Consider the following 19,888-nt stretch of genomic DNA (forward strand, 5'->3'; position numbering starts at 1 on the left):
AAAAGAATATATGACAATGCCCATTGAAGTTATAAGGGATATTTGCATTCCCTGTGATAGCATTAAAAGTGATAAAAAAAAAATGAAGGGGACAGTGTAAAAATAATAAAAAAAATAAAAATAACTTAAAAAAAAATACCCTCGCCCCCCTGCGCATGCGCGCATCTGAGTTAGTGAGCCTTGACCCTATGCCAGTATGGAAACAGCGGTTGCACCATGCATGTAAGGTATCACCACAAACCTCAGATTGAGGGCAGTAATTATAACACCTGACCTCCTCTGTAAATCTAAAATAGTAGCTTGTAGCATGTGCCGAGTAGCTGGGTCTGTTTTGCAGTGATTGCTGTTGATGCTGGTGTCGGCTGGGACACCCTTTGAGCTAAGTGCAATGAGTACTAAATAAAGATGTTGTTTTAATAATACTGCACCATGAAGTTCTTCTGTTTCTTCCGAGTGTCTGGCATTTCCCTCCTTGGATACGTTTAAAGGTGGCTTTCTTGAGAAGTGGATTTCCTTGATGATAATTGATTTGAAAGCAATTTGCTCCATCTGAAAATGGTCTATGTGGATCTGGGCTCTGCAGAATACTATTCCTTGAAGATACATCTATGAATGACTTATCATTTATTAATACTACTGTTCCCAGAGCAATACATGATTTAAAAAATTTTTTTTAGCTCTGGTGAGTTTATTCATATTTTTGGTGGTGGTATTGTCACTTTTATTTATATATTTTTTGGTGCACGTTTTTTGTGTCACATATTTTAAAGTGTGGACTTTTTGTTTCTTTGAACATTTTTCATATATATATTTTTTTGCACCATTTATATATTTGATTTATGGAGATAATTTTATATTTACTAGCGCAAATTATTTTTTGTGTTATTTTAAAACGTTGCCTATGGATATTAAAAATGTATGCAGTTTGTCGCCATTACACGGGGCATGCGCAGTTTTAATGCATGTCATGTTTGGTATCTACTTACTCGTTATACCATCATCTTTTATATTTTACCAAATAATTGGCCAATATTTTGTGTTTTTGTGCATTAAAAGTAAAAAATGTGTATTTTTTTTAAATTGTGTTTGAAAAATCGCTCCGCGAGTACTGTGTGACATAAAAAAATGCAGCACCCACTATTTTATTCACTAGGGTGTTTGCTTTAAAAAAATATATAATGTTTGGGGTTTAAATTAATTTCCTAGCAATAAATACAGATTTTTTTCATGTGAACAAAAAATGTCAGAAAAAGGCTTGGTCTTCAGGTGGTTAGAAGAGTGAATGATGTGTGGCATAAACGTCTAATGCTGGACATAAAATGCCCCCACCCCCCAAAACGACCCCTTTTTGGAAAGTAGACACCCCAAACTATTTGCTGAGAGGCATGTTGAATCAATAGAAGAATTTATTTTTTTAACACAAATTTTTGGAAAATGACAAACAAAAATGTTTTTCTTTTTTTTTTTACACAAAATTGTCAATTAAATGATTTATTGCTCACACATGACATGGGTATATGTGGAATTACTCCCCAAAAGACATTCTGCTACTTCTCCCGAGTATGGGGGTACCACATGTGAGAGATGTTTTGGCATTCTAGCCAAGTACAGGACCCCAAAATCCAATAAGCACCTTCAGGCTTTTAAAGAGCTTTATTTCCTCATTACACTTCCTGACTACCTATCACAGTTTTGGAGGCCCTGAAATGCCAGGATAGCACCAAACCCTCCAAATTACCACTTTTTGGAAAGTAGACACCCCAAGGAATTTGATCAGAAGCATGGTAAGTATTTTGCAGATCTCATTTGTTGCCACAAGTTTTTGAAATTTTAAGAAAAAAAACAAAAACATATTTTTAGGTTTTTTTTATATTTCAAAACCTTGTGAGAAAAAGTTAGATCTGCAAAATGCTCATCATGCCTTTTTTTAAATTCCTTGGGTTGTCTACTTTCCAAAAAGGGGTCATTTGGGGGGGGGGGGGGTTGGTGCTATCCTGGCATTTCAGGGCCTCCGAAACTGTGACAGGTATTGAGGAAGTGAAATGAGGAAGTTACGCACCTTCAGGCTTTCAAAGTGGTCATTGGATTTCAGGCTCCTGTATGTGGCTAGGCTCCCAAAAAGTCTCACACATGTGGTATCACCATACTTGGTAGAAGTAGCAGAATGTATTTTGGGGTGTAATTCCACATATACTCTTGTTTGAGAAATATATAATTTAAATGACAACTTTGTGTAAAAAAAAAAAAAAGTTTTTGTCATTTTCCAGAAACTTGTGGAAAAAAAATAAATCTCCATGGACTCAATATGCCTCTCAGCAGATAGCTTAGGGTGTCTACTTTCCAAAAAGGGGTAATTTGGGGGTGTTTGTACTATCCTGATATTTTAGCACCTCAAGGAATGTAATGGGCAGTCAGAAAGTAAAAGCTGTGTAAATTCCATTATATATACCATAGTTTGTAGACGCTATAGCTTTCACACAAAACAATCAATATAAACTTTTTGGGATTTTTTTTAACCAAAAACATGTAGCAGAATACATTTTAGTTTTTTTGGATATTTTTTATGACAGAAATGAGAAAATATTGTTTTTTAAAAAAAAACAAAAATAAAAATAAAAAGCGCACAGGTGATCAAATACCCCCAAAAGAAAGTTCTATTTTTGTGAAAAAAGGACATAAATTTCATTTATGTACTGTATTGCATGACCGTGCAATTGTCAGTTAAACTAGTGCAGTGACACTGGCGTAAATTGCAATATCTATACCATAGTTTGTAGATGCTATAACTTTCACACAAAGCAATCAATATACACTTATTGGGATTTTTTGCCAAAAACATGTAGCAGAATATATTTTGGCCTAAATTTATAACTAACTTTGAGTTTACTATATATTTTTTATAGCCGAAAGTAAAAAATATAGTTTTTATTCAAAATGTTTGGTCTTTTTTTGTTTATAGCGTGAAAAATAAAAAGCGCACAGGTGATCAAATACCACCAAAAGAAAGCTCTATTTGTGTGAAAAAGGACGTAAATTTGGTTTGGGTACAGCATTGCATGACCACGCAATTATCAGTTGAATTAGTGCAGCACCGAGTAGCAAAAAGAGGCCTGGTCATTAAGAGGGGTAAATCCTCAGGAGGGCAAGTGGTTAAAAAAAATCTTGTATTTTAAAAATAAAAATAAAAAAAAACCCTCATCATTCCTGTGGTGTTCTTGTCCTTCACCTCAATCTGCACTTTAGGCCTGGCCAGAGTGGGCAATTTCTGGATATGAATACTGTTTAAATGGGTCAGGGGACCTGAATAGTAGAATGCACATATCGGCCATAAGGTATAATGACTGTTTTGTTTAATTTAAGTATAACACTTCATACCTCTATAAACAAAAAACAACTACTAGACACAATGGGGGTCAGTTTTCTTTTTGGTACAAAAACTTACCTTGGCAGTGGCATGTGCCCGTATTTCTGCATTACCTGAAATATCCAGAGTATCGTACAACTGCTCGTACACCTGTGTGGAAAGAATATCAAGACATATGAACAAAAAAAATAAAACATTTTACAATCAGAACACATTTAGCTACTGGCCTCAGACACATGTGGGTTTATTTACTAAAGGCAAATACTGTTCACCTTGCAAGGGAATCATCACCAGAGATTAGTGAATGAGGTGAAACTGTGCTTATTTCCATCATCCTATCATGTGCAAGCAAAAATAATGTTTACTTTGCGTGTGATTAAATTTACCACATTACATTAAATTTTACCACATTTACTAAGCTTTGGATACAATTCCCTCATTCAGTTTAACTTTCTTTGCAAAGTGAACAGCAAATTTTCCTTTAGTAAATAAACTCAATTGTGTTATAGGAAGTAACCATTTAGATTTACACTTTGCAGCACAAGAGAAAAACAAGAAAGTGTGACTGGTTGCTAAAAGGCAGCACAGATTGATTTGATGGTGGAGATTTACTAAACAAATAATCTATAAAAAATGATTTGCGCTTAGTGAAACAAAAACCAAAGAGAGAGCTGCTCCCAAAAAAGTCATATAATAACCTTATAACAGTCTAAACGTACACTTGGTGTGTATCTCTACATTTATAGCAATACAATATACACTTGTGAACCATCACAATACAAAAAAGGCTAACAAACCACAGCTTTATAATAAATAAGTGCAATCCGGCATATGAAAAGTGAAACCAGCCATATAAAAAGTGACAAAGTGCTCAGTCCAACATATATTCTCCAAGATTCAATCACATCTTGAAACGTGATTCCCCCACCAAGTAAATGATCAGCCTCTTACCAAAAATATTGATCTCACTTTCCAGAGATTATTACACGCTTGTGTGCTTGTACTCAGCACTCATCTCACTGATAGGATACTTTCACCTACTCCTCAGCATATTGTGAAAGACACCAGAAGGAATCTTCTTGTGCAATAAACAGATATTCCCTCCGGAGAAGATCAAAGAACTGCAATGGTGTTGTAAAACAATTTTTTATTTAAAATAAGCAGACATATACTCACAAACATAAGAAGTATAGGAGCACATATGAAACAGACACCAAAGCCTCGAGAATCAGCATGTATATGACATCACTTGCTAGGCCCCGCCCAACATGTTTTGCCACCAATTAGCATCTTCAGGGGAATGGAGCATGGGGATTTACTAAAACTGAGGCACACAGAACCAGGTGCAGCTGTGTATAGTAACCAATCAGCTTCTAGGTTTTATTGTCAAAGGCTAATCAAACAAGCTGACATTATAAGCTGATTAGTTACTATGCACAGTTGCACCAGATTTAGTAAATCTCCCCCTAAAAATTTTAATACCCAATGCCATCTTCAAGCGTCAGAAAAAATTTAATATTAACCTCCCTAGCAGTTTTCCTGAGCCTGGCTCGGGGTTAAATCTAGCTGTCAAAAGCGGTAAACCTGAGCTAGACTTGAGGTCACCGCAAAATACATACCTAGTCCTATGATCCGTGTCCCGGTTCCTGCAGCCGCCTCGAGCCATCCCGTACGACCGTCTCCTGTCTCTCTCCCAGCTATCTCACGCTGATCAGTGTGATCAGCGTCAGACAGCCACGCTGGGCCATCAGGGGGGTGGGGCATGCGGGAGGCGGGAGTTTTAAAAATAGACCTGTGTCAAAATAAAGTGTTACTCTAGTGGATACATTGTAACATTACCTCAGATATATCCATAGTGCAGTTTTTCAGTTTCTGTGACTAAAAACGGTTTTGCACTCATGGCTTCCAAAAAGCATCTCGCTAGCGCCAAAGCACTTTATGATGAGCTAACAAACAGTGACAGTGAGGAGCTACTTGAATTGAGCGATAGCGACTCATGTGGCGATTTGTCTTCAGACACAGACAGTGAAGACAGCGGCGAATCTGAGACTGACGTGAGTGATCTGCAAACGTGGTGCACTATTGATTGCGGTACGCCAGCGCCACCAAGATTTCCGTTTACCGGTGCACCTGGTATGAACGTCCACATTGAAGGTGACAACCCCTTGGCGTACTTAGAATTGTTTATGACCGATGAGGTTATTGAAATAATCGTGATGGAGACAAACAGCGCAACAATTACCTGCTCCACACAGCAGGTTTTCACGAAGCAGAAAGTGGGAACCTGTGACCAAAGGGGACATTTGGCTGTTTTTAGGCCTAATTATTCTACAAAGAGTGGTGGGGAAACCGCTGCAGAAGTGGTACTGGACCACCAACAAAATTCTCGCCACGCCATTCTTTGACACAGTCATGTCAGAGTGCAGCTTTTCACTTATTATTAAAGTTTTGCACGTCGCAAACAATGAGGATTTTGATGAAACAACTCATCCGGCTCCCATGCTGAAAAGAAAATTTGGGAAGTCTCCCAAATAATTGACAGAAATTTCCAGCAGAGCTATATGCCAGAGAGAGAAATTAGCATAGATGAAAGTCTAATGGCCTACAAGGGAAGGCTCAGCTGGATATAGTATATCGCATCCAAGAGAGCACGATCTGGTGTCAAATCCTACCTGCTGTGTGAATCCTCTACTGGCTACATCTGGAACACAATTATATACACCGGCAAAGGAACAAAATTTGATCCCAAATACAGCAAATATGGAATGGCAACATCTTCCGTCCTGTCACTGATTGAGCCTCTGCTAAACCGAGGCTACTGTGTAACAACGGACAATTTCTATACCTCTCCAGAACTTTACGAGGTTCTTCTGCAGCACAAAGTGTATGTCTATGGAACCGTTCGGGCTAACCGGCGCAACCTGCCATCAATGTTTGGAAAAACCAAACTTAAGCCTGGAGAAATATTTGCCTGGCAGAAAGGCAAAATGATGGCACTGAGATGAAGGGAGAAGAAGGATGTGTGCCTAATGAGTACCATTCCCAATGCCTCCACAGTGATGGTACAATCAAAAGGTGGGAAAAATATTCCAAAGCCACAGATTGTTATTGATTACAATAGCACCATGGGAGGTGTCAACAGAGCTGACCAAGCTATGACTTTCTATCCAGCGATGAGAAAGCAGCAGAGGAAATATTACAAAAAGATTTTCCTGCATCGTCTGGAACAGTGCTTGTGGAATACCTACATTCTGTTCTGCAAAAACAGTGACAAGCCTGTGCTTCATGCGGACTTCATCTGGAAAGTTGCGGAATCCATTTTCCTCAAACATCAAACACCATCAGTGTCTGTGGGTAGATCTGGACGACGTGTTGTGGGAGTTGTCAACAGAGAACGTCTGACTGGACGTCACTTTATGGACCACATCCCACCAACCCAAAAAAGGCAGCACCTACACGGATGTGCGTGGTATTTTGCACTCGGCCAGATGAGAGTGGAAAAAAAATCTGGAAGGAAACGAGGTTCCACTGTCCTGATTGTGGTGTCAGACTTTGTGCAGTCCTGTGTTTCAAAATATACCACACCCGTGATGTTTTCTAGAATATGCAATATCTATATAATATTGTTTGGACAGAGTTCCGTGTGTTTGGTTTGATTACATTATTTTATTTATTATTATATTATTTTTTATTATATTATAATTTATGATTAAATGTATTAAACTTTTTTGCACCCAGGATGAATTACAGGCCTACAATAAAAAAACAACATATTTCCATTTAAAACAATGTACTGCTTTGAGCACAGAAATACTGACACAATCATACCGCTAGGAAAGTTAAAAAAATGTTTTCTTTCTCCAAGTGTTACTACAACCCCTGGCAAAAAGTATGGAACCACCACTCTTGGAAAATGTTCATTCAATTGTTTAATTGTGTAGAAAATCACAGACATACCTCAAAACTATTTTCATTTAACATTCCAACCTTCTGGCTTTAGGAAACACTAACAAAAAAGAAAGAAAACTGTAGTGAGTTGCAACTGTTTTTGCAGATCAAGCAAAGGAAAAAAAAATGGAATCACTCAATTCTGAGGAAAATATTATGGAATCATGAAAAGCAAATACTACAGTACACTACTAGTACTTTGTTGCACCACCTCTGGCTTTTATAACAGCTTGAATTCTCTGAAGTATGGATTTAACTATCGACAAACAGTATTTTTCATCAATCCAGAGTATCAGGCCCCGACCATTACAACCTTGGCAGACTGACAACACCAGAAATCTTAAACGTCATAGTCGTGCGCTGGAGCGATTGTGGCGTAAAACCAAATCTCACCAAGCTTTCACCCTATATACTGTAAATCTGCTTTCTTAACATACAATTCCTCCCTCCATGCTGCCAAACAAGCCTACTTTGTCACTCTCATCAGTAGCTTGTCATTCAGTCCTCGTTGTCTCTTCTCTACTTTTAACTCTCTACTTTCTCCTCCTCCACCTCCACCCAGCACCTCACTCACTGCTCACGAGATTGCAAATCATTTAAAAAACAAGACTGATGCAATTCGTAGGGGCATCGCCACTGCACAGACACCCATCCCACTTAAAGTTGGGTGCAGCGCTAAAACTTTAAATTAACATAACCACATATATAAAAAGGTCCCATATATCAAACACATAAATAAAACATGTAAATAAAGTGACTCATGACAAAGTGCTAAATATATCATTCAAAATTAAGGTGACTCAGTGGTATCATATAAATCTGTCACTGTGTAGTGACCAATAGTGCTTTATAGTGCTAAAAAAGATGATATTCAAATGTCCAAGTATACAGGTGAAACTCAAAAAATTTGAATATCGTGCAAAAGTTCATTTATTTCAGTAATGCAACTTAAAAGGTGAAACTAATATATGAGATAGACTCATTACATGCAAAGCAAGATAGTTCAAGCCGTGATTTGTCATAATTGTGATGATTATGGCTTACAGCTCATGAAAACCCCAAATCCACAATCTCAGAAAATTAGAATATTGTGAAAAGGTGCAATATTCTAGGCTCAAAGTGTCCCAATCTAATCAGCTAATTAAACCATAACACCTGCAAAGGGTTCCTGAGCCTATAAATGGTCTCTCAGTCTGGTTCAGTAGGAATCACAATCATGGGAAAGACTGCTGACCCGAGAGTTGTGCAGAAAACCATCATTGACACCCTCCATAAGGAGGGAAAACCTCAAAAGGTAATTGCAAAAGAAGTTGGATGTTCCCAAAGTGCTGTATCATTTGGAAACCAAGGACCCAGAGTATGGAGGAAAAATGGAGAGGCACACACTGCAAGATGCTTGAAGTCCAGTGTGAAGTTTCCACAGTCTGTGCTGATTTGGAGAGCCATGTCATCTGCTGGTGTTGGTCCACTGTGCTTCATTAAGTCCAGGGTCAATGCAGCCGTCTACCAGGAGATTTTGGAGCACTTCATGCTTCCTTCCGCAGACTAGCTTTATGGGGATGCTGACTTCATTTTCCAGCAGGACTTGGCACCTGCCCACACTGCTAAAAGCACCAAAACCTGGTTCAATGACCGTGGGATTACTGTGCTTGATTGGTCAGTAAACTCGCCTGACCTGAACCCCATAGAGAATCTATGGGGCATTGCCAAGAGAAAGATGAGAGACATGAGACCGAACAATGCAGAAGAGCTGAAGGCCGCTATTGAAGCATCCTGGTCTTCCATAACACCTCAGCAGTGCTACAGGCTGATAGCTTCCATGCCACACCGCATTGAGGCAGTAATTGCTGCAAAAGGGGCTCAAACCAAGTACTGAGTACATATGCATGCTTATACTTTTCAGAGGTCCGATATTGTTCTATGTACAATCCTTGTTTTATTGATTGCATGTAATATTCTAATTTTTTGAGATTGTGATTTGGGGTTTTCATGAGCTGTAAACCATAATCATCACAATTATGACAAATCACGGCTTGAACTATTTTGCTTTGCATGTAATGAGTCTATCTCATATATTAGTTTCACCTTTTAAGTTGCATTACTGAAATAAATTAACTTTTGCACAATATTCTAATTTTTCGAGTTTCACCTGTAGGTGCATGGAAGATCTGATAATCTTCAGTTATTGGTGGTCTATCCAGTATTATGGTGATGTGACTAATGGTATAAAGACTGCGCACTCACCAGATGCGCAATCAATAAGCTCATTTAGAGACAATTCTCTCAGTAGATGAACTGGAGGCCCCTTTAAAGGTGAATATGGTCTGGTCAAGTATTCCCCCTCACTGCTCAGTCCGCTGTCAATGATGGCTCTATCACTCTTCTCCTGTAGTTCTGCGGGTTATTAGAAGCTGAGCACATGGAGGTCTTGATTATGTGTCAGAAGGCTCATGTTGGAACAAGGATTTCAGCACTTGCATCTGCGTGAGCCTGGACATGCCTCAACAAAGATGGTCGCCACAAGAGGCCCTCTGCACAGTGTATGTGTGGATGCCATAGCCAGCCATGAGACCGGAAACAGCCACAAACCCCAGACTGGATCGTGTACACACGCTGGCCACAGGTGAAAGGAAAACTGCTGACAAAAGAAAACCACTCAAATCACTCTCACAAAGAAAAAATGACACAATCTAATTAAGGTAAGTTGCATCTACCTTCTCAACACCTCCAAGATACGCCCGTTCTTAACCTCGGAAATTACTAAGCAACTTATTCACTCCCTTGTTATCTCTAGCCCAAGGACGGACTGACAACTCATGGGGCCCCCGGGCAATAGGGGATCATGGGGCCCCTGTGTCCTTGCCCAAACTCAAAAAAGCCTATGAAAAAGGTACCAGGGGCATCTCATGGGGCCCCCTACTGACCCTGGGCCCTTGGGCAGTGCCCGAGTTTCCAAATGGTCAGTCCGCCCGGCTCTTGCCTTGACTATTATAACTCCCTCCTCATTGGCCTACCTCATCACAGGCTATCCCCTCTTCAGTCTATCATGAATGCTGCTACCAGACTCATCCACCTTACTAACCGTTCTGTATCTGCCACCCCTCTCTGCCAATCCGTCCACTGGATTCCTGTTGCCTAACGGATAAAATTCAAAACATTAACAATAACATATAAAGCCATTTAAAACTCTGCCCCAAATTACATCACCAATCTTGTCTCCAAATATCACCCAAACCATACTCTCTGCTCCTCGCATGACCTCCTGCTCTCTAGCTCCCTCATCTCCTCCTCCCATGCTCGTCTCCAGGACTTCTCCAGAGCTTCCCACATCTTCTGGAACTCTTGAAGATATAATGACTATCATTTCCCCCGTACCTTTACCTAATATGTTTTCTTCAGGCAGTCGTCTTTAGACATTTCTGTGGAACGACACCAAACAAAAGTTCCAGCATCATCACCCTGCCCAATGCAGATTCGTGATTCATCACTGAATATCACTTTCATCCAGCCATCCACAGTCCATGATTGCTTTTCTTTAGCCCACTGTAACCTTGTTTTTTTCAGTTCAGGTGTCAATGATGGTTTTCGTTTGGCTTTTCTGTATGTAAATCCCATTTCCTTTAGGTGATGTCTACAGTTCAGTTTGGTCCTCATTTGTTTTGTTGTGCATTTTCTGTTTTCAAGGCATATTGCTTTACGTTTTCTATCTTGACACTGTGATGTCTTTCTTGGTCTATCAGTACGCTTCTCTATTACAACCATCCCATTTGATTTGTACTTGGCCCAGATTTTAGACACAGCTGACTGGGAGCCACCAACATCATTTGCAACATTCTGTGATGATTTACCTTCTTGAAGAAGTTTTATAATCCTCTCCTTTGTTTCTGACATCTCTCCTGTTGGAGTCATGATGCATGTCAATCAGCTGGGTGCAACAGCTCACCAAGGTGTGCAAGCACTCTTTCTTAATTGCAGACATTCCTGGCTGCTGTAACAGCTGAGAGTGTGTGTAAAATCCTCCACTGCCACTGACATATGACATATATCAGTGGCAGTAAAAGGATTAAAAAGATTTTAAAGTATTTTACTGGACTCATTGATATAAAACCTGACAAATTATATTTACTATATTTATGTTGTGGTCCTGGAAATATTTATTATTGTATATGTCCATGGCCCTGAAAACAGGGAACCCTTGCAGCCTCTAAAACACAATGGCTTTCTCTTAATACGTACACATAAAACATTCTTCTAGATTTCTAAGTGTAGTGATGGTTTTTCAGTTTCATCTTGTATTCATACTTCCTTAAGGACTGTCTAGAAAAGTCCTAGGACAGGAGTCTCCAAACTGCAGCCCGAGGGCCGTATGTGGCCCTCTGCTTGCCTTCATCTGACGTAAGATGTAATCTGATGCAGATGTTTGTTTTAGAACTGCAAAGTACATGGTGATTCCATAATATTTTCCTCAGAATTGAGTGATTCCATATTTTTTTCCTCTGCTTGATCTGCAAAAACAGTTGCAATTGACTACAGCTTTCGTTTTTTTTCTAATGTTTCCTAAAGCCAGAAGGTTGGAATGTTTAATGAAAATAGTTTTGAGGCATGTCTGTGATTGTTTTTTTTTCTACACAATTAAACAATTGAATGAACATTTTCCAAGAGTGGTGATTCCATACTTTTTGCCTGGGTTTGTATATGACATCCTTTTTATTGCTTTATTTAAATTCTGCATACACTTAATAAATACTCGAAAAATACAATTTGCAAATCTTCTTACACTCATTATATTGTCATTAATTTAAAACAATACATAAAATCAAGGTAAACATGATACCTCATGCAAAAAACGGAATTACTGGAATCATATCTCTATATTTGGCCCACCTTCTATCAAATAGCTCTCTCCTTTCCAATATTTAATTCCCACTGCCCCATATACAGTACCTCAATTGGCAGGAATCTATAAAGAACAGCCTTTAGCATACCTTTTGGCTGCAAACCATAAATATGAAATATTTATGTTTGATAGTAACCTGACTAAACATGCATGTTTATACTGTACCTAAGAAACACCTTGTAAACCTCTGAAATGAAAAATTAACATAGCACCTTTTTTATAATGTTTATTTGTCTTCAAAAGCACCTAGTGTGATTTCTGTCTCCGCTCTCATTCCTCTGCTATCTACATAAGGCACTTCTGACAGTCTATGCCCACATCAGACAATCCCAAGAGATGGCTCTGCCCTGCCTCAGGTGAATGACAGCCTCAGCTGTTCTTGTTTCTCTATGAGACTCTGTAGAGAGAGTTGTGTCTCTTCCCTCCACTCAGGTCTTAGAATACATATAAAAGAGAAGGGCGCAGCGCTAAAACACAATATGATTAAACCATATACATATAAAATGGTGACAAAGTGCCAAAAACTGTGCATAAGAATGGTGATAGTCCTTTAAACATCATAAATGGTGACTGGCAAAGCGAGTGTATTCCGGTGATCAGAATGACTGAATCATGCACTCACCAGATGCATAATTCAAATATGCATATAGATGGTATCCCGATATCCATACGCAGTTGTCTCATAAACGGATCTGATAATTACTTTTTTTTCTGTATGGGCACAAATCACAGACAGACTCCACCCTTTAATCCTGTTTCAAAGTCTTGGTGAACAGAGAGTGTGAATGAACTTCCCCTGAGCTTTTCCCGCGCTCCGCCCGCTTCCCTCACACACTACAACTCCCACAATGCATTGTGGGAGTTGTAGTGTGTGAGGGAAGCGGGCGGAGCGCGGGAAAAGCTCAGGGGAAGTTCATTCACACTCTCTGTTCACCAAGACTTTGAAACAGGATTAAAGGGTGGAGTCTGTCTGTGATTTGTGCCCATACAGAAAAAAAAGTAATTATCAGATCCGTTTATGAGACAACTGCGTATGGATATCGGGATACCATCTATATGCATATTTGAATTATGCATCTGGTGAGTGCATGATTCAGTCATTCTGATCACCGGAAGACACTCGCTTTGCCAGTCACCATTTATGATGTTTAAAGGACTATCACCATTCTTATGCACAGTTTTTGGCACTTTGTCACCATTTTATATGTATATGGTTTAATCATATTGTGTTTTAGCGCTGCGCCCTTCTCTTTTATATGTCTTTTTAAGTTTTTTGGTACTTATTGGCGCATAGCAGCTTTTCCATCTAGCGCTCACTTTATCTTTACTTTTTGATAGGTCTTAGAATACGCTCAGCTACCTACTCTCTGCTTAATGCTGCACAGTGTGTGTAGAAAGCTAGAGAGGATCATCCTGTCAGCCAATACCCAATGGTGGGATAGTTTTTTCCTCCAACAATACTGCTCTGCCCACAGCACCCCTAGAGGTTTAAGGATCCTTAAGGAATGTCCATTCCTTGATCTGGACCTTTCCAAAGAATGGTTCTCCATCTTAGAGTTTTGTACCACAAAATGGATCCAGCTGATCATACAGCAGAGAGACATCAAATACACACAACTAATCCATCAAGCACAAATTATTTCCCAAGATATTACGAACATTACGTCCCAGCTACCAGTCAGATGGCTCACCACTCTGAAAAAAACTACCAAACATAAAGAGGATTTACTCATCCAAACAAAATTGGGAAAATTCTGCAGGGACCTTAATTATTATAATTATAACCACCCCAAGGTATTTTCATGGAAGATACGCAACTCCCCCTCCATTCCTCCGCTCATGTCACTTACCATTCTTCCCCCACCACATCCCATAGACCCACATGCAGTACATATAGACCCTCATCTCATTTCCAACTACCTCTAAAGGAACCGCCTCATACTGTGCCAGTTTTCATACCACCATCCCTTCCATCATCTAGGAGATCCTTACCTCATCTCAAAGACCACAACAGGAATAATCATCACAATACCAGTCGTACTCATTACACACACTCCTACCACAATACACATCAATTACAAAACACCACTTCAGATCCATCTAAGATACCCTCCATCACTGCTAGGGGGAAGACCACCCCCACTGTCCCCCCCCCAAATACAACTCACACATAGGACCACTCCACCAACCATCAGATTCTAATAATTCTTTGACCTCTTCTGGCATCTGACCATTTTCTGCAACCTCTGGCACAAAGTCTACAATCATACATCAGAGATGGCATACACCCGTTGGAACAAATAACTCTTTACCCATGGGAACAAACCTATCTTTGGGTCTCATTAGACATACAATTTCTTTACACTTCAATACCCCATGATATTGGTATCAGAGCATTACAATCCTTTCTGTCTAAAGATCCCACCATCAATCCCAAGCAAGCCCAGTTCATAATAGATGCCACTCAATTGTGCTTAACACATAATTATTTTCAGTTTGATGGTGATTACTACCTCCATATGCCAACCTCACCATGGGCTACTGGGACTCACTATACATTTGGAATAATAACCCACACTCATCACACATCATATACTACGAAAGGGACATAGACGACATCATCATCATCATCTGGGATGGCGATGTTGACAGTGTTCAACAATTCGTGTCCCACTACAATAAGAGCAATATGGGTCTGACCTTCACAGATCAAAACACCTTAGCATTTTTAGACCTACTCATGTGTCATGAAGATTGTCTTATCTTCGCCCAAAACTACACAAAACCAACTGCAGGTAATTCTTTCTTACATTACAAGAGCTGTCACCACCCCAGGTGGTTCAAAAATATCCCTAAAAGCCAGTTTTGTAGATTAAGACATAACTGTATGAAACTTCAAGACTACTCAACACAAAGTGTTACTCTTAAAGAAAAATTCCTTGAGAAAGGCTACCCACCCACCCTCATTGATGAAGCCCAGACACTTTACAACACAAAACCCAATAATACGCATTCTCGCCCTGAAGATAATAATTCCACCATCAGATTTACCACTCAGTTCCATAACCGACACACACACATGGAAAGGATAGTGCGTAAACACTGGTCTATCCTTTTACAAGATCCACACCTGCTTGACAGTATACCTACCAAACCTAAGTTCTCTTATCAAAAAGCTCGTACTATTAAAAGCAAATTAGCACCTAGAACATTGAAACCAATCAAGTCAGACACTGCCCCCTAAGTTTATTCCCCATTACAGGCATGTACCGATGCACTAAACCACTCTGCTTAACCTGCCCCTTTGTCCATCATGGCCAAAAAGACTTTAACATTAAAGGTAAAACATATAAGATCCCTGCCTTTTACACATGTTCTTCTGAGTTTGTGGTATATTGTTTGGCTTGTCCTTGTGGTCTTTATTACGTAGGAAGAACCATCCGTACCCTGCGTAAACGGTTTGGCGAGCACTGCCACCTTATCGAAGAAGGCATTGACAAGCACAGTGTCCCCTGACACTTCTCGGAACAACATAGTAAATCCACTAAGGGTCTAAGGGTCTGGGTAATTGAAGCCATGCCCACTGACCTCCCGAGAGCCGAGAGATTCCAACGCTTATGCTATAGGGAGACCTCTTGGATTTACACATTGGATGTACTATCTCCTGGTGGTCTGAATGAGAACCTTGAAATCAATACCATCCTATAGTACCATACAATTTGTTTTATGCCTGAGTGTGCCAACGCATGTGAATGCCTGTTTATATGGGGTTGTGCGTTTGTGTGTGTGCATACACGTGCGTCTATGCACATACACATATATTGTTTCATCTCTGCCTGTGGCTACACACACGTTTATGTAGTTATCCTTTGTTTAGACTGTACTTATCTGCTATGATTATGTTATAACCTCTTGACTATAATTTTTATATTTTATTTTTTATATTCTAATATGTCCAGGTTACCATTTGTATCATTTGTCACACCGCAGCAGATACCCATTTGCATACTCAGTGCCCCCCCTCCTCTTCTTTTCCCTCTTACTCATCTCTCAATTGTAATTATAATTACATTGTTATCTTTATTTTTATTATTGTCTTTATATATCTTCTTAGATAATGTTCAAATCCCATTTTATAACTATTCTTCAATACACCCTCACTCAGTCCTTACAAACATAGTTCCGTTTTTATTTCTCTTTGTTTTTTTATTTCTTACTTTCCCAGTTTCCTATTGTTTCACACCAAACAATCCGCTCCGTATTTACATCGAGCTTGGTCTTTGGGAGGTGTGTACCTTCCTTCCCACTGACAGCCCCTTTTCCCACCTCTTTACATTATTTAACTGGCTCTCCCTAAGCCTGGACATTGGTCTTTAAGAAGCAGCTCTGCTCATGCTCCGAAATGCGTCACCACTCCATGCTCACGTCACTTCCGGTCCGTGGACAACGTGCATTCTCGTTACAGGTAAATCACGCAGTAATATAAAATTAAAGTTGCGCTCCAGCGGTCTGAACAGAGCGGCGGCCATCTTTAACACCTCTCCTCAAGCTCCCTCTGCAGCTGCTGGCTGGCACAGTGGCTCCATCACTCAGAGGACAGAGCCCTGCTACTGATGGATTACATTAGAGCCTGTTTGTACTACTACATTGTAAGTGTTTTTAACCGCTTTTTATTAAAGTTGACCTGGAATACTGCACTTAGAAGCGCCTTCCTGTTTTACTTTCTACAGTGTGTGACATTAAATACCCATCCCCTGCCTTCTGAGGTTTAGAAATGCTGTGTAAATTCCGTACAATGAACAGCTATAGAAGAGAAAGGGCTGCAGATATACAAGAACAATTTATGTAGGAGGATTTGTTTCATCTCTGTGTATCACCTAAGGCTAGTAGTTTTACTGGGTATATAGGGTTTACAACCACTTTAACCACTTCAAGTTCAGACACTTTTACCCCCTTCCTGTCCAGGCCAATTTTCAGCTTTCAGCGCTATCACACTTTGAATGACAATTGTGTGGTCATGGAAAACTGTATCCAAATGAATATTTTTGCATTTTGGTAAGACAGATAAAGCTTTATTTTGGTGGTATTTATTCACCACTGGGATTATTTTTTTTTTGCTATATAAATGAAAAAGTCCAAAAATTAAAAAAAAAGTGTTTTTCTTATACAATTTTGCAAATAAATATAATTTCATCGTAAATCTTTGCCAAAATGTATTCAGTTATCTTTTTAGCAAATAACCCAAATTAGTTTATAACCAGAAATGATAATTTAAAAAAAAAATTTTTACATTTTTTTTTTATATTATTATTTATAGTTTTTTTTTTTTTTACATACTGTCATTCTAGCAGTACAGTGTCACCATGGTGACCCTGTACTACTTGTGGGGGGTGATGAATATTTTTTTTTGTACACTGATTGCTTTTACACCCATAAGGGCTGTAAAAGCAATCATTTCTCCTTCTCTCTGCCTGCATTCTTGCAATCATTGAGAAATACTGTGTGAGCTGTGATTGGTCACAGCTAGAGATGAGCGAATCGAACTTGGCGAAGTGGAATTCGTTTCGAATATTAGGAAAATTTTGATTCGCGACGAATCCGAAAATTAGCAGACTTCGGATGCACGAATCGAAATTTTTCCTAAAATGGCGGCGACATGTGCGGCGACGGAGCGGGGATCTCTAGGAAGGCGCGCAGACAAGGCGCGCTGACCCATAATGCATTCATTCATGGCATGTGATCGCATTAGCCAATCAGCAGCCAGCCAGCCAGCACTGTGTAATGGTGGAGCTATAAATTGCGGCCATCTTACAATTCTCCATTTGCCTCCGGTCATTCAACAGAGACAGACCTATCTGTATTAAGGACAGAGTTAGGGCCACAGATACTTTAGGGACACAGAATCGTTACTTAGGGACACAGAATTGTTACTCAGGGACAGACACAGAATTGTTACTCAGGGACAGACACAGAATTTTTACTGAGGGACACAGAATTGTTACTGAGGGACAGACACAGAATTTTTACTGAGGGACACAGAATTGTTACTGAGGTACATAGAATTGTTACTGAGGGACACAGAATTGTTACTGAGGGACACAGAATTGTTACTGAGGGACACAGAATTGTGACTGAGGGACACAGAATTGTTACTCAGGGACAGACACAGAATTGTTACTCAGGGACAGACACAGAATTGTTACTCAGGGACAGACACAGAATTGTTACTGAGGGACACAGAATTGTTACTGAGGGACACAGAATTGTTACTGAGAGACACAGAATTGTTACTCAGGGACACAGAATTGTTACTCAGGGACAAAGAACTGTTACTCAGGGACACAGAACTGTTACTCAGGGACACAGAATTGTTACTCAGGGACAGACACAGAATTGTTACTGAGGGACACAGAATTGTTACTCAGGGACACAGAATTGTTACTCAGGGACACAGAACTGTTACTCAGGGACACAGAATTGTTACTCAGGGACACAGAATTTTTACTCAGGGACAGACACAGAATTGTTACTGAGGGACACAGAATTGTTACTGAGGGACACAGAATTGTTACTCAGGGACACAGAACTGTTACTCAGGGACACAGAATTGTTACTCAGGGACACAGAACTGTTACTGAGGGACACAGAATTGTTACTCAGGGACAGACACAGAATTGTTACTGAGGGACACAGAATTGTTACTCAGGGACACAGAATTGTTACTCAGGGACACAGAACTGTTACTCAGGGACACAGAATTGTTACTCAGGGACACAGAATTGTTACTCAGGGACAGACACAGAATTGTTACTGAGGGACACAGAATTGTTACTGAGGGACACAGAATTGTTACTCAGGGACACAGAATTGTTACTGAGGGACACAGAATTGTTACTCAGGGACAGACACAGAATTGTTACTGAGGGACACAGAATTGTTACTGAGGGACACAGAATTGTTACTCAGGGACACGGAATTGTTACTCAGGGACACAGAAGTGTTACTCAGGGACACAGAATTGTTACTCAGGGACACAGAACTGTTACTCAGGGACACAGAATTGTTACTCAGGGACAGACACAGAATTGTTACTGAGGGACACAGAATTGTTACTCAGGGACACAGAACTGTTACTCAGGGACACAGAATTGTTACTCAGGGACAGACACAGAATTGTTACTGAGGGACACAGAATTGTTACTGAGGGACACAGAATTGTTACTGAGGGACACAGAATTGTTACTCAGGGACAGACACAGAATTGTTACTGAGGGACAAAGAATTGTTACTGAGGGACACAGAATCGTTACTCAGGGACACAGAATTGTTACTCAGGGACACAGAATTGTTACTCAGGGACAGACAAAGAATTGTTACTGAGGGACACAGAATTGTTACTCAGGGACAGACACAGAATTGTTACTGAGGGACACAGAATTGTTACTCAGGGACACAGAATTGTTACTCAGGGACAGACACAGAATTGTTACTTAGGGACACAGAATTGTTACTGAGGGACACAGAATTGTTACTGAGGGACACAGAATTGTTACTGACACAGAATTGTTACTGAGGGACACAGAATTGTTACTGAGAGACACAGAATTGTTACTGAGGGACACAGAATTGTTACTCAGGGACAGACACAGAATCGTTACTCAGGGACACAGAATCGTTAC

General features: G+C 39.8%; 1 protein-coding gene across 1 annotated transcript in view; it reads right to left on the minus strand.

Moving 5' to 3' along the window:
* LIN7B (lin-7 cell polarity scaffold B) overlaps positions 1 to 19,888 on the minus strand; it is a 192,910-nt gene that overhangs the window by 108,827 nt on the left and 64,195 nt on the right. The window contains exon 3 of the mRNA XM_089671607.1: positions 3,443 to 3,514. Coding sequence (XP_089527733.1) covers positions 3,443 to 3,514 — 72 coding nt within the window. The remainder of the gene's footprint in view (positions 1 to 3,442; positions 3,515 to 19,888) is intronic.

The sequence above is a fragment of the Staurois parvus genome, unplaced genomic scaffold (assembly GCF_062004578.1).
Source record: "Staurois parvus isolate SC_StPar_1 unplaced genomic scaffold, SC_StPar_1.0 ptg000108l, whole genome shotgun sequence".
NCBI lineage: Eukaryota > Metazoa > Chordata > Amphibia > Anura > Ranidae > Staurois > Staurois parvus.